Here is a 14,345-nt window from a genome sequence, read left to right on the forward strand (position 1 = left end):
GTGTTCTCACTCCTTTGTCCCTTGTCCCTCACTCCTTAATTCCTCACTATTTCATCTCCTCACTCCTTTATTCCCTCACCCCTTTATCCTCTTATCCTTTATCCCCTTACTCCTTTATTTCTTCACTCCTTTATTCCATCAATCCTTTATCCTCTCACTCCCTTATCCTCTCACTCCTATATCTTCTCACCCTTTATCCCCCACCCTTTATCCCCTCACCCCTTTATCCCCCACTCCTTCATCTTTTCACCCTTTATCCCTTCACTCCTTTATTCCCTTCACTCCTTTATCCCCTCACTCCTTTGTCTTCTCACTTCTTTGTCCCTTGTCACTTCTTTATCCCCTCACCCCTTTATCCCTTCACCCTTTATCCCCTCACCCCTTTATCCCTTCAATCCTTTATTTACTCACTCCTTTATTCCCTTACTCCTTTGTCTTCTCACTCCTTTGTCCCTTGTCCCTCACTCCTTTATTCCCTCACTCCTTCATGTCCTCACTCCTTTATTCCCTCACCCCTTTATCCTCTTATCCTTTATCCCCTTACTCCTTTATTTCTTCACTCCTTTATCCCCTCACTCCTTTGTCTTCTCACTTCTTTGTCCCTTGTCCCTTACTCCTTTATTCCCTCACTCCTTTATCCCCCACTCCTTTATTCCTCGCTTCTTTATTCCTCGCTTCTTTATTCTCTCACTACTTTATCCCCTCACTCAATCAACCCCTTACTCAATTATCCCTCACTCCTTTATCCCCTCACCCCTTAATCCTCTTACTCCTTTATCCCCTCACTCCTTTGTCTTCTCACTCCTTTGTCCCTTGTCCCTCACTCCTTTATTCCCTCACTCCTTCATGTCCTCACTCCTTTATTCCTCACTCCTTTATCCTCTTATCCTTTATCCCCTTACTCCTTTATTTCTTCACTCCTTTATCTCCTCACCCCTTTATTCCCTCACTCCTTTATCTCCTCACTCCTTTATCCCCTCACTCAATCAACCCCTTACTCAATTATCCCTCACTCCTTTATCCCCTCACTCCTTTATCCCTTCACTACTTTATCCCTTCACTACTTTATCCCTTCACTACTTTATCCCCCACTCCTTTATCCTCTCACTCCTTTATCCCTTCACTACTTTATTCCCTCACTCCTTTATTCCCTCACTCCTTTGTGTTCTCACTCCTTTGTCCCTTGTCCCTCACTCCTTAATTCCCTCACTATTTCATCTCCTCACTCCTTTATTCCCTCACTCCTTTATCCTCTTATCCTTTATCCCCTTACTCCTTTATTTCTTCACTCCTTTATTCCATCAATCCTTTATCCTCTCACTCCCTTATCCCTCACCCTTTATCCCCCACTCCTTTAGCCCCCACTCCTTTATCCCCTCACTCCTTTATCCTCTCACTCCTTTATCCCTTCACTCCTTTATTCCCTCACAACTTTATCCCTTCACTCCTTTATTCCCTCACTCCTTTATCCCCTCACTCCTTTGTCTTCTCACTTCTTTGTCCCTTGTCCCTCACTCCTTTATTCCCTCACTCCTTTATCCCCCACTCCTTTATTCCTCGCTTCTTTATTCCTCGCTTCTTTATTCTCTCACTACTTTATCCCCTCACTCAATTAACCCTTACTCAATTATCCCTCACTCCTTTATCCCCTCACCCCTTAATCCTCTTACTCCTTTATTCTCTCACTCCTTTATCCCCTCACTCCTTTATCCCCTCACCCCTTAATTCTCTCACTCCTTTATCCTCTTACTTCTTTATTCCCTCACTCCTATATTCTCTCACTCCTTTATTTCCTTTATCCTCTCAATTTTTTATTCTCTCACTCCTTTATCCCCTCACTCCTTTATCCCCCCACCCCTTAATCCTCTTACTCCTTTATTCTCTCACTCCTTCATCCCCTCACTCCTTTATCCCCTCACCCCTTAATTCTCTCACTCCTTTATCCCCTTACTTTTTTATTCCCTCATTCCTTTATCCTCTTACTTCTTTATCCCCTCACTCCTATATTCTCTCACTCCTTGATTCCCACTCTCATGTGACTGCTGGAAGGAGGTTGCCAGGTGTTTATAAACACTTCACTTCCTGTGTTTGTGGAGAAGTTGCATCATAGGAAATATTAATCATGGGGAAAACAGTACAGCAGCTAATCATTCCTGTCATCCCTGATTTCTTTCTTTCTTTTAAATAAGTTCATTTTATAACTCTTAATAATGACAATACACGCACACACACACGCACGAGTACACACATGCACACACACACACACACACACACACTCAGTGATGAAACCCAGTTTTCAGATCTTGATCTAGCAGGTTTCCCTGCACCATGTGTGTGAGCGAGTCCTCGGCTGGAGCAGCTGGACTGCATTTAGACCTTGTGATCAGCTCTGAGGAGCAGAATGCCTTTTCTCTCTGTTTAGCTTCAATCTTCTCATTTTCCCCCCCTTTTTTTTGCACTGAATAATAAATGGAGACAGCAGTGGTGCTCGTGTGGGGGAGTTAGATGTAGAGATCACAATCACACCACTCACTAATCAATAGATCTTCAGGGTCCAGCAGAAATCTCACTACGGCATCTCACACTGATCACGTTACAGGGAGTGGGGAGGGGGGATGAAAAAGAAGTAAAGAGTGAATAAGAAATGGAGAAAAGGTAAAAAAAGAAAGAATGAGAGATTCAGAAAGAAAGAAAGATTTGTAGTTTGTGATGAATTTGTATTAACGTGTCCTTGTCTTTATTATTCAGGAGTACATGGTGTACAGGAAACACACATACATGCGACTGGACGGTTCGTCTAAGATCTCAGAGCGTCGTGACATGGTGGCTGACTTCCAGAGCCGGTGAGCTGTCTTTCTCTCTGTCTGCCTGTCTGTCTCTCTGTCTGCCTGTCTGTCTCTCTGTCTTTCTGTCTGTCTGTCTTTCTTTCTCTCTGTCTGTCTGTCTGACTGTCTTTCTTTCTCTCTGTCTGCCTGTCTGTCTGACTGTCTTTCTTTCTCTCTGTCTGCCTGTCTGTCTGTCTGACTGTCTTTCTTTCTCTCTGTCTGCCTGTCTGTCTGTCTTTCTGTCTGTCTTTTTTTCTCTCTGTCTGTCTCTCTGTCTTTCTTTCTCTCTGTCTACCTGTCTGTCTGTCTCTCTGTCTTTGTTTCTCTCTTTTTCTCTGTCTGTCTGTCTGTCTGTCTCTGTCTTTCTTTCTCTCTGTCTGCCTGTCTGTCTGTCTCTCTGTCTGCCTGTCTGTCTGTCTCTCTGTCTTTCTTTCTCTCTGTCTGCCTGTCTGTCTGTCTCTCTTTCTTTCTCTCTGTCTGCCTGTCTGTCTGTCTCTGTCTTTCTTTCTCTCTGTCTGCCTGTCTGTCTGTCTGTCTCTCTGTCTGTCTGTCTGTCTCTCTGTCTGTCTCTCTGTCTGCCTGTCTGTCTGTCTCTCTGTCTGCCTGTCGGTCTTTTTTCTTTCTTTTTTACTTTTTACTTAATTTCTTTTTTCTTGTTTTCCTTCTGTTTCTTATTTTTCTTTCTTCCTATCTTTCTTACTTTCTTTTGCATTATTCATTCCTTTTCTTTCTTGCTTTCTTTTTCATTATTTTTCTTTCATTTAATTTCTTTCTTTCTTGCCTTCTTTCCTTTTCTATTTTTATTTTTCATAAATTTTTCCTTTTCTTTTACCCTTCTTTCATCGCTTCAAGTCTCTCTTTTTTCCCTTCTCATTTCTTTCTTATTTTCTATACTTTCCTTTTCCGTCTTTTCTTTCTTTTCCATTCTTTTTCTCATTTTCTTTCCCTTCTTTCTGTTTTCTTGCCTTCTTGTCCTGTAGTATAGTTTCTCTGAGAGTGTAGTTGAGGGTGGAGGGTATGAGAGTCGCCCGTATGGCGGCGGGTCGTGTGTCAGTGTGTCTCTGGGTGAACTTTAGAGAACATGCTGTAATTAGTGTTTGTTCTGGAGGTTCCTTGGGGCTTGAACTCCCTGTGAGTCTCTGGTTTACATTCTCTCTCTCTCTCTCTCTCTCTCTCTCTCTCTCTATCCATCTGCTTTTCATTTATTACTGACGGTGTGTGGGATACTCAAATCCCTTTCTCTCTCTTTCTTTTCTGTTTGCAGGACGGATATTTTCGTGTTTCTTCTCAGCACTAGAGCCGGGGGTCTGGGGATCAATCTGACCGCTGCAGACACGGTAAGACGCACACACACACACACACACACACTTTTTTTCTTTCACTCCCTCACTCATTCTCTGTCAGACGGTTTTACTGATCTGCTGGAACATCATGGTCTGGTCTGTGAGAACATCATGATCTCATCAAAACATCTTCATTAACCTTATTAACTGCAGAGAGACTCATAACAATGGTGAGGAACAGAAACCAAGCGAAATCACGTGAGGGGACGTGGAGGATGTGGAGAGGATTTATATTTCAACCTACCTGAGAAAAAAATGACCACATTAATCCTGTAACAACAAGAAAAGAAAACAAGAAAGAAAGAAAAAACAGAAAAGGAAGATTAACAACAAAAAGTTCAGCAATGACCGAAAGTCAAATTGAGGAAATATTTATTTCTAATTATATTCAGTATTATTTCAGATATTAAATACACTGTATTTAATTATTAAAAAAACTGACAATAATAATTTCAGCCAAAGATATGAAAAAAACCTACAACGGAAGAGAAGGAATTGAAAAAAGGAAAAGAAGAATTGCATCAAGAATAATAAAATAATAAAAAATAATAAAATAATAAAAATTTAAAAAGGCAATAATAATAATACAAACAATGCCCTCCATTCACAAAACCTGCCCTCGACCACACCCCCCGCCAGACTGAGCACCTGAACTAGTGTTGGATTCTATATATATATATAATGTGTGTGTGTGTGTGTGTGTGTGTGTGTGTGTGTGTGTGTGTGTGTGTGTGTGTGTGTTGTCTGCAGGTGATTTTCTATGACAGTGACTGGAACCCCACGGTGGACCAGCAGGCGATGGACCGAGCTCACAGACTGGGCCAGACCAAACAGGTCACAGTGTACCGCCTCATATGTAAAGGAACGATAGAGGAGAGAATCCTACAGCGGGCCAAGGAGAAGAGCGAGGTTTGTCTCTCTCACACACACACACACACACACACACACTGAGGTCAGTGTAGTTTCCTCACAATTTTTATTTTCCCACTTTCTTTCTTGCTTTCTTATGGTTTTTCCTTTCATTTAATTTCTTTCTTTCTTGCTTTTCCGTTATTCTTTCCGTTTCCTTTTTTTTTTCATAATTGTTTTCTTTTTTATTTATGTCTTCACTTTAAGTTTTTTTCTTTTTTCTTTCTTTCTTTTTCGTTCTTTCGTTCTTTCTTTTCTTTCGTTCTTTCTTTTCGTTCTTTCGTTCTTTCTTTTCTTTCGTTCTTTCTTTCGTTCTTTTTGTCTATCTGTCTATCTGTCTGTCTTTCTTTTTCTTTAATTCCTTTTCCCTTTTTTTTTGTTTCTCTAATCCCCCTCCCCCACACACACAATCTGACATCCTGTGAAATAAGAATATGTAATTATTCTAATTAATTATTACATATTTATATGATTATATATTATTTATATATTATTTAGAAAAAAACTTGAATTAAATATTAAATAAAATTCTAAAATAATTTTGTTGAACATAAAATAAAAAAGTCATTAAATATAAATTTTAAAAAAGGATCAAATATAATAAAAATGTATTTACATAATAACATTTGCATATGTAAAATCAGAATTTATATATTTATTTAATTTTTTGCTAATATAATGTTATATATATATATATATATATATATATATATCTTGTGTCTCAGATTCAGAGGATGGTGATCTCCGGGGGGAACTTCAAACCCGACACTCTGAAACCCAAAGAAGTGGTGAGTCTGCTGCTGGATGACGAGGAGCTGGAGAAAAAATGTGAGTCGGTTTTTCTTGAATTTTTCGCAACAAAGTTTTTCTATACAATGAACCCTTCTGGAATTGTGACATCAGATTGGAATCCATACGTCTGAAAGTCTGACGGAAATTCACTTCCTTGTAAATATTTCCTATTATAAGCTACACTGTGTGCTGAAGTTTGTGGACACCTGACTGTAAGATCTTTAAGAACATCCCACTCGGAGGCGTGTCCTGAGAGTCACATAGAATACAGATTAACATGGCAGAGGTAGAGCTGTAACTTCCTGCACACACAACAGGAAGACTGATGATTTGCTGTCTGTCTGAACCAGAGAAATAAACTTCCTGCACCATGTTGAATTGCAGCACATCAGAGTTTTGTTGAATGAGCGTCGTATTGTGTTGACTCGAATGGAAATCGGATCTCGGAGCTGCACATCACTAATACAGTTGGTTGTTTGTGTGAAGTGCGTTTAAGGCAGGAGGAGAAGAGGCAGCAGGAGGAGAGCAGTAAGGTGAAGGACCGTAAAAGGAAGAGAGAAAAATACGCTGAGAAGGTCAAATCTGTCCATAATGTCCTTTATTACTTTCTGGTTCACGACTGTGTGCGTGTGTTTATTTATTTATTTATTTATGTTTATTTATTTATATTTATTTATGTATTTATTTATTTATGCTCACAGAGGAAAAAGGAGGAGGACGCCGAAACGACGAAGAAAAAGAAAGACGGCGTGAACTTGGTGATCCCGTACACCCCCTCGGCGGACAACTCCAACCTGTCGGCAGACGGCGAGGACTCGTTCATCAGCGTGGACATGGAGTCGGCCATTCCCAGCCCCTTCAGCGAGGTGAGCAGAGATCTCACACACACATGTATTGTATTTATTGTCTAAAAGATATGCAGAGGCTCTATATAACGAATAATGCTGAAGATATGCTCGTCAGAAGATGTTCTATTTCTCAAAAGAGACCTTGATGCATTTGTTTTTTATGGGTAATAAATGATTGTGTGTAAATAAATTATCCCGTGTAGATTGAGGAAAGATCAGGAGTAGAAGGTCCACGTGGGTTGTAAAGCGAAGCCTGAATCCACCTGGTCTGATGACGATTTTGCACATTATTTTTTATTCATGTTGTTAAAATGCACAAAAACTGTGTATTATCACATCATAAGATGTAACAGCCAGTCAGCTTCAATATGCAAATTAGCTTAGGCCATTCTGTTGTTTAATAAAATGGATGGATAGATAGACAGACAGAGCAACAGAAAAACAGATGGATGGATGGATGAATAGATAGACAGACAGAGCGACAGACAAACGGATGGATGGATGGATGGATGGATGGATGGATGGATAAATAGATAGACAGACAGACGGACGGACGGATGGATAGACAGACAGACAGATAGTTGGATGGATGGATGAATAGACAGACAGATAGTTAGATGGATGGATGGATGGATGGATGGATGGATGGATGGATGGATGGATGAATAAATAGACAGACAGACAGACGGATGGATGGATGGGTGGATGGATGGATGGATGGATGGATGAATAGACAGATGGATAGTTGGATGGATGGATGGATGGATGGATGGATGAATAGACACAGAGAGACAGACAGATAGTTGGATGGATGGATTAATAGACAGACAGACAGATAGTTAGATGGATAAAGGGATGGAGGGATGGATGAATAATTGGATGTACAGACAGACAGATAGTTAGATGGATGGATAGATGGATAAATAGACAGACGGATGGATGGATGGATGAATAGACAGACAGACAGATAGTTGGATGGATGGATGGATAGACAGACGGACAGACAGACAGACAGATTAGGATAAACGGACGGTCGGACGGATGGACAGACAGATAGTCAGATGGCTGGACGGATGGACAGACGGACAGATAGTCGGACAGATAGATGTATAGACAGATAATCAGATGGCTGGATGGATGGACAGACGGACAGATAGTTGGATGGACGGTTGGACGGATGGACAGACGGACAGATAGTCGGAGGAAAAAATTTACAGACAGATAGTCGGATGGATAGATGTACAGACAGATAGTCAAATGGCTGGACGGATGGACAGACGGACAGATATTCGGATGGATAGATGTACAGACAGATAGTCAGATGGCTGGACGGATGGACAGACGGACAGATAGTCGGATGGACGGTCGGACGGATGTACAGACTGATAGTCAGATGGCTGGACGGATGGACAGACGGACAGATAGCACTGACATGTTGACGTGTCTGTACAGATCTCTCTGAGCAGTGAGCTGCAGCCGGGGTCTCTGCCAGCCGATGAGAGCAGCAGCGACATGCTCGTGATTGTGGACGAACCGCTGCCCACCAACTCACCTGCCTCGGGCACCGGCTCGGTCTCAGACAACATGAATGGTGAGTGTGTGTGTGTGTGTGTGTGTGTCACCACTGGTGAAATGATGGAGAGACTGGTCGATAAGCTGTGGATGAGGTCATGAGTTTAAATCAGTGTTTCATGTATGTTATTTTTATATAAAGTGAGAAACTTGTTCAAATATTTTGTGTCAATTTAAAACCGGGCGTTTTGTCCTGCAGGCGTCTCGTCTCTAGACGTGTCGAGTCCAGGCAGAGGAAGAGCCGCTCGTAGCCGGGGGCGACCCAAAGGCTCGGGGACTGGAGGGAAGTGTGTGAGCAGGAAGGGGCGAGGGAGGAAGTCGACAGCCGGCAGTGCAGCAGCGATGGCTGGAGCGATGGCCGGAGCAGCAGCTGCCTCTGCTGCAGCATACGCAGCGTACGGATACAGCGTGTCTAAAGGTGGGGTTCTCAACAAGGATAAGAAGGATAGATGAATAGATGGATAGACAGAGAGAGAGAGCAGATGGATGGATGCATAGAAAGACTGATACTGAGAAAGATGGATGAATTGAAAAAAGAATGGATGAAAAGAGGGTGGCATGGATGCATAGAAAGTGAGATAAATAGAAAGATGGATACAAGGAACAATGTATGCAGAGAAAGACGGACGGACGGACAGACAGACAGATAGATTTTTTAGCTGTATACTTGTTTATATTTAAAAGAGCTGTTACTATAGAAACGATAAACCAATCAGAATCGGTGGAACACTTATAATAAGTCATGTGACGTTTGTTTTACTTTCTCTTCTCTTCTCTTCTCTTCTCTTCTCTTCTCTTCTCTTCTCTCAGGTATCACTGCTGCTGCTGCTTCTGGCTCCTTGCAGCCGGCGATGGCTCGCTCTCCAGCCTCGGTGGCGCTCGTCCCTGTGGGCACGTCGTCCCCTGGGGGTAAGGGCTCGTCTCTGGGCTCAGGCGCTCAGCTTCTTCCACACGGCAGCTCACACCTCCTTCACCCCCAGTCCAAGAGGGGCAAAGCTCCGAGCAGCCACGGCCATGGTGGAGGAGGACGATAGCAGGATTTTAGTTTGGGAATGTGAGATATTCCATGGTATGAGGGAACGGAAAATCATTTCACCGGGTCTGTAGTCACTGTGAAGTAGAAAATCCGAGTTAGGATCAGTATGAACGAGAATTTCACGCATCTCTCCTGTAGTTTTGCACTTCTCCATCACCCATTACTCATATTTTTTTAATAAAATTCTTTTTTTTTTCTTCCTGCTGTTTTGCAAGAACATTTCGAACAAATGTACATGAATATACAGGAAATACGGTCTCTACTCGAACATCGGGCCGGACGCCAAAATCCGTCTTCATACGGAAAAAAAAAATCAGCTTCAGCAAAGGAGAACATTATTATATTATTAGTGTTTTTTTTTCTTTGGTGTGTGAATGAAGGTGATGTAAATGTGGAAAAAAAAATCCTATATTTTGCCAAATGTGGAATAATTCAGACCTGAAAAAAAAAAAAAAAAAAGTCTTGGATCGATGTAAAATGTATCATAAATTGAGTTTAAAAAGAAAACGAAAGGGTAAAAAAAACGTTAATTTATGAAGATTTGTGTAAATTGTAACGGAGCTGTTTATTTTTTAAAACGTTTTGAATTCGCATCATTTTTTCGTGACACCGGTGTTAATTATTATAATTTTTTTGGGTGAAAAGGCGTGTAGGGGGGAGGTGCTTATTAAGTCTCTAAAGCGCCGTTATTCGTCTAGCCGTTTGTAAATAGCGCGGCGGAGTCTCGCAATCTTTTCAGACGTTCTCCCGTGATGCTTGTCTATTTTTATAGGTCACCGTGTACATACGAGAGAAAGAAAAGTGCTGTTTTACTAACGTGGAGTCAATCCGAAATAATTATAACAATAATAATAAAAGTTAAATTGTTTCAAATGCTTCGATTTATTTGGGGTTATTTGGTTGGTTTTTTTTCTTCGTTTTAAAGATAACGGATTATTATTATTATTATTTTATTTTAATTAATTAATTTATTTATTTGTGCTGTAATGTGTGGAAACCACCAGCAGAGCAAGAAATTGCAATTTTAACAATGAACATTGTCCCAAAGCAGCTTTATAGAAATAAATAGATTGTAGGTTTTATCCTGGTGAGAGAGCCAATGGTGAAAAACTCCATGAGACTTCATGAGGAAGAAACCTTGAGAGGAACCAGACTCTAAAAAGGGGGTTCCTCATCCTTATCTCTGAAAGTTCTTCATTTCAATACAGTTTTATTTGTAAAGGTTTACCAGAGGTTTAAAGAGTAATACATTTTTCTACTCAAGTTCAGAACTTTCGACTTCAGCTGGATCTCTGCATCACTGGCGTCTTGTCCGCCTCCATCCGTCTCCATCCTTCTCCATCCTAGGATGTGGAACCGTCCACACACAGAGTCTCCGAGTGAATAAAACTCCATCCAGAATGTAAAACTGTTCATAGCAGCACCAAAGCCGTTGTAGAAAACTGTTTATATTAATTACATTCCAAATCCATTTTCATGGTTGGTGATTTTGAGCCTCCACGGTAACATCATGGATCTTCAGGATGCTGTTCTGGTGGAACCCTCCTCATCCTCCTGTGTAGGCAAGGTGATGAGATGTAACGTAAACATTTTCTAAACGTATACAGAAAGCATAGACTTCATCTTAATGACGTCTGTTAAGGTAATTGAGTCATGTGATCCTTTCTGGTGTTATGTGCGTGAGAACATCAGGAGCACCGACTTTGAAACCTACACAAACGTTGTCAAGTGACGAACTTCCACATCATGTCCGAGTCTGTAGCAGTCTTCATACCACGACTAAAGACCTTCCTCTATAAAAGAGATTTAAATTAGTGTATATATATATATATGTATATATATAAAAAACCCGGTTAAATGGGGAGGGTTGCGTTATGAAGGACATCCAGCGTAAAACATGCCAAATCAAATATGTGGATCACGAATCAGAATTTCATACCGGATCGGTCGAGGCCTGGATTACCAACAACCACCACAGGTATCGTAACCTACAGGGTACATGTATGAGGACAGTGTGACAGAAGTGAAGTGTGCAGTAGGAACGACAGATGAGTTCAAGGTGGAGGTTGGACTGCATCAAGGATCTGCTCTGAGCCCTTTCCTGTTTGCAGTGGTGATGGACAGGTTGATGGACGAGGTCAGACAGGAGTCTCCATGGACTATGATGTTTGCGGATGATATTGTAATTTGTGGTGAGAGTAGGGAGCAGGTTGAGAAGAGCCTGGAGAGGTGGAGGTACACGCTGAAGAGAAGGCGAAAGAAAGTCAGTAAGTAAAACAGAGTACATGTGTGAATGAGAGGGAGGTGTGGTGAGACCTGAGATGATGTATGGTTTAGAGACAGTGGCATTGAGTAAAAGACAGGAGGTGGAGCTGAAGGTAGCAGAGTTGAAGATGTTGAGGTTTTCGTTGGGAGTGACGACGATAGACAGGATTAGAAATGAGTTTATTAGAGGGATAGCACATGTAGGACGTTTTGGAGACAAGGTGAGGAAGGTGAGATTGAGATGGTTTGGACATGTGCAGAGGAGGGACATGGGGTATATCAGTAGAAGAATGCTGAGGATGGAGACACCAGGAAGGAGAAAAAGAGGAAGACCAAGGAGGAGGTTTATGGATGTGGTGAGGGAAGACAAGCAGGTAGTTGGTGTGAAAGAGGCAGATGTAGAGGACAGGGGGGTATGGAGACAGATGATCTGCTGTAGAGACCCCTAATGGGAGAAGCCAAAAGAAGATGAAGGTATAATAATATATAAAATCTCTTACTATTTTCTGCTTTGTAATCTGGATAAGTTCTGGATAAAGGGGTGTCACCCAAATGTTTAAATATAAATGTATATATATATAAAATCCAATCTTTTACTTCTGGGCTCTTGTGGCATCTCCAGCTGCATTAAATGATCCTTGCAGTTGTAATACAGACGATACAAACAAACACACTTTTTGCAATGATGAGTAGCACTGATTTTTTTTTTTTTTTCATCTTGTACTGAATTCATTTCCCTACTGCTTCAATTCTGAGTTTTATCCACATTGGAATAAAAATGAACAGTCAGTCCTGAGCATAAATATCAATCTCCAAATCACACCAGACAATTCTTTCGACAAATCGTTCCAGGTAATGAATTAACAACGTAATTATTTTCTAAATATATGAAAACTCAACTCACCATAATACAGAATCAGTGGAAGCTTAATGTATTGATAAATATATATTTAAATTAGTGCAGGCAAGCGATTCAAATATTTATTCGCAATTAATCGCACAATTGCCACGCGGCAACTCGTGATAAATCGCAACTTATTCGCACATTTTTCTGCTCCAAATGTTACTTAAATTAATACTTAATGTTTTTAATACTCGAATTGTAACAGATGTTATAAATATAATTTCATTCAAAATCTCTCCTTTCTTTTACATTCATTTAATTATTTTACTCTCTGAAAATTCTTTTAATCATTTCTTTTTTCAGATTTCATGTCTTTTTTTTAAAAAGTTGTTTTAATTGTTAAATATGGTACGTGGCTCCTTTAAGAATTATGTTCAGGTCAATGCTGAACTTCTGGAAAGGAAATGTTTAATAATTAAACAATCACCTCAACATTAGGTATTTTAGTTATTTTGACAGCCCTAACATATATATTCGTCCTGTATTTTTAACAACAACCCCCACCCGATCAAAATTAAATCAATTTGATATGCAAATGAGTGCTACAAGTTAATGAATATGTAAATTCACACCGCAGTTTGATGTCACACTGCACACACGTGACCCCTGCTCTAAATTGTTGTACATGAGTTCATGGCTATGAGAAGATGAACCACATTTCCTCTTTATCTGTTCCTTCTGAGCTGATGAGTAGGGCAGAGAGTAAACACAGGACTTCCAGGGTTCCCGGTTTCTCTCGCTCTGTGTGCACGTGGTTCATCTGGAATCAAGTCCAGGTTGGTTCCTGTTTCAGAGTGTGGATATGAAGTGTGTGTTCAACAGGTAAGTGATTGCAAGTACAAAATAGGAAATAGTGAACATTGACATTTAGAAACAGTGTCACATGGTTATAAATAATTTGATGACTCAGGATTACTCAACTTTTTACTCCCCCCTTTGTAGCAGTTACCTTAGAAACAGCAACATAACGAGTTTCTATTTTGTTATAGGAAAATGCAGTTACAGGCTCCTGACCAATCAGAACACAGATCTCGACAGCTGTGAAATATAAATCACTCTGACACACAGCTGCATGTTGAAAACACCTTTATTTAAAATAAACAATGAACTTCCTTTTACAACAAAGGCTTTACTGAACCATGAGGTCTGGAGTGCAAAGTAACAGAATGTTTAAGTAGGTGGTTGTGTGTGTGTGTGTGTGTGTGTGTGTGTGTGTGTGTGTGTGTGTGTGTGTGAGAAATTCATGCAATGAAATGAAGGTACTCGTTACAGTAATGTTTACAGGTGGTTTAGTTTACAGCAGGTGCGCACTTCTGGGCCGCGAGCAGTAAAGGCCTGATGACGGCGAGGCACGCCTTCTCGATGGAGAACAGGTGAGGGTCGTCCACCCCAGGACAGCTCTGCCTCATAAACTCGGCCAGGCGGAGCAGATACTCGATGTTGTAACCCGTCTTCCCTCTGCACACGGCGATCTGAGCAGCGATCTCATCCGTGCTGGCGGGACCCAGGTAGGTGGGGTTGTCCTCTGTCGCGATGTAGACCAGGGCCTGGACTGAGGGCTGGCTCTGGTCACGTGGGACAAACTCAACCATGTGGGTGCCGTAACCCCCTCGTACCGCTTCACGTATGTTCAGGTAGGCCAGGGACTCCTCGATCTGGGAGCCGGTCACCTCGAAGGCCACACCCCAGGTGCACGTCTGCACAGGAAAGAGGAAACAGGAAACGGTTCATACACCCGAGCAGAACATTTACAATACACTTAGCATCTTCCAGGGAATATTTAAATAACAAGTCACCATTGTTCAATAACCAAATCACTGATCAGCATTATTGTGCACGTGTGTAATATGT

General features: G+C 41.2%; 2 protein-coding genes across 2 annotated transcripts in view; one reads left to right on the top strand and one right to left on the bottom strand.

Moving 5' to 3' along the window:
- The window catches only part of ino80 (INO80 complex ATPase subunit), a 48,510-nt gene extending 38,985 nt beyond the window's left edge, over nucleotides 1-9,525 (top strand). The window contains exons 28-36 of the mRNA XM_046836219.1: nucleotides 2,749-2,843; nucleotides 4,090-4,162; nucleotides 4,919-5,077; nucleotides 5,803-5,905; nucleotides 6,356-6,444; nucleotides 6,571-6,735; nucleotides 8,170-8,308; nucleotides 8,489-8,707; nucleotides 9,100-9,525. Of these exons, the coding sequence (XP_046692175.1) occupies nucleotides 2,749-2,843; nucleotides 4,090-4,162; nucleotides 4,919-5,077; nucleotides 5,803-5,905; nucleotides 6,356-6,444; nucleotides 6,571-6,735; nucleotides 8,170-8,308; nucleotides 8,489-8,707; nucleotides 9,100-9,323 (1,266 nt within the window). The 3' untranslated portion in view covers nucleotides 9,324-9,525. The remainder of the gene's footprint in view (nucleotides 1-2,748; nucleotides 2,844-4,089; nucleotides 4,163-4,918; nucleotides 5,078-5,802; nucleotides 5,906-6,355; nucleotides 6,445-6,570; nucleotides 6,736-8,169; nucleotides 8,309-8,488; nucleotides 8,708-9,099) is intronic.
- A 4,038-nt stretch (nucleotides 9,526-13,563) lies between these two features.
- The window catches only part of chac1 (ChaC, cation transport regulator homolog 1 (E. coli)), a 1,252-nt gene continuing 470 nt past the window's right edge, over nucleotides 13,564-14,345 (bottom strand). The window contains exon 3 of the mRNA XM_046836258.1: nucleotides 13,564-14,191. Within this exon, the coding sequence (XP_046692214.1) occupies nucleotides 13,784-14,191 (408 nt within the window). The 3' untranslated portion in view covers nucleotides 13,564-13,783. The remainder of the gene's footprint in view (nucleotides 14,192-14,345) is intronic.

Source organism: Silurus meridionalis, chromosome 23, assembly GCF_014805685.1.
Source record: "Silurus meridionalis isolate SWU-2019-XX chromosome 23, ASM1480568v1, whole genome shotgun sequence".
Taxonomy (NCBI): Eukaryota; Metazoa; Chordata; class Actinopteri; order Siluriformes; family Siluridae; genus Silurus; species Silurus meridionalis.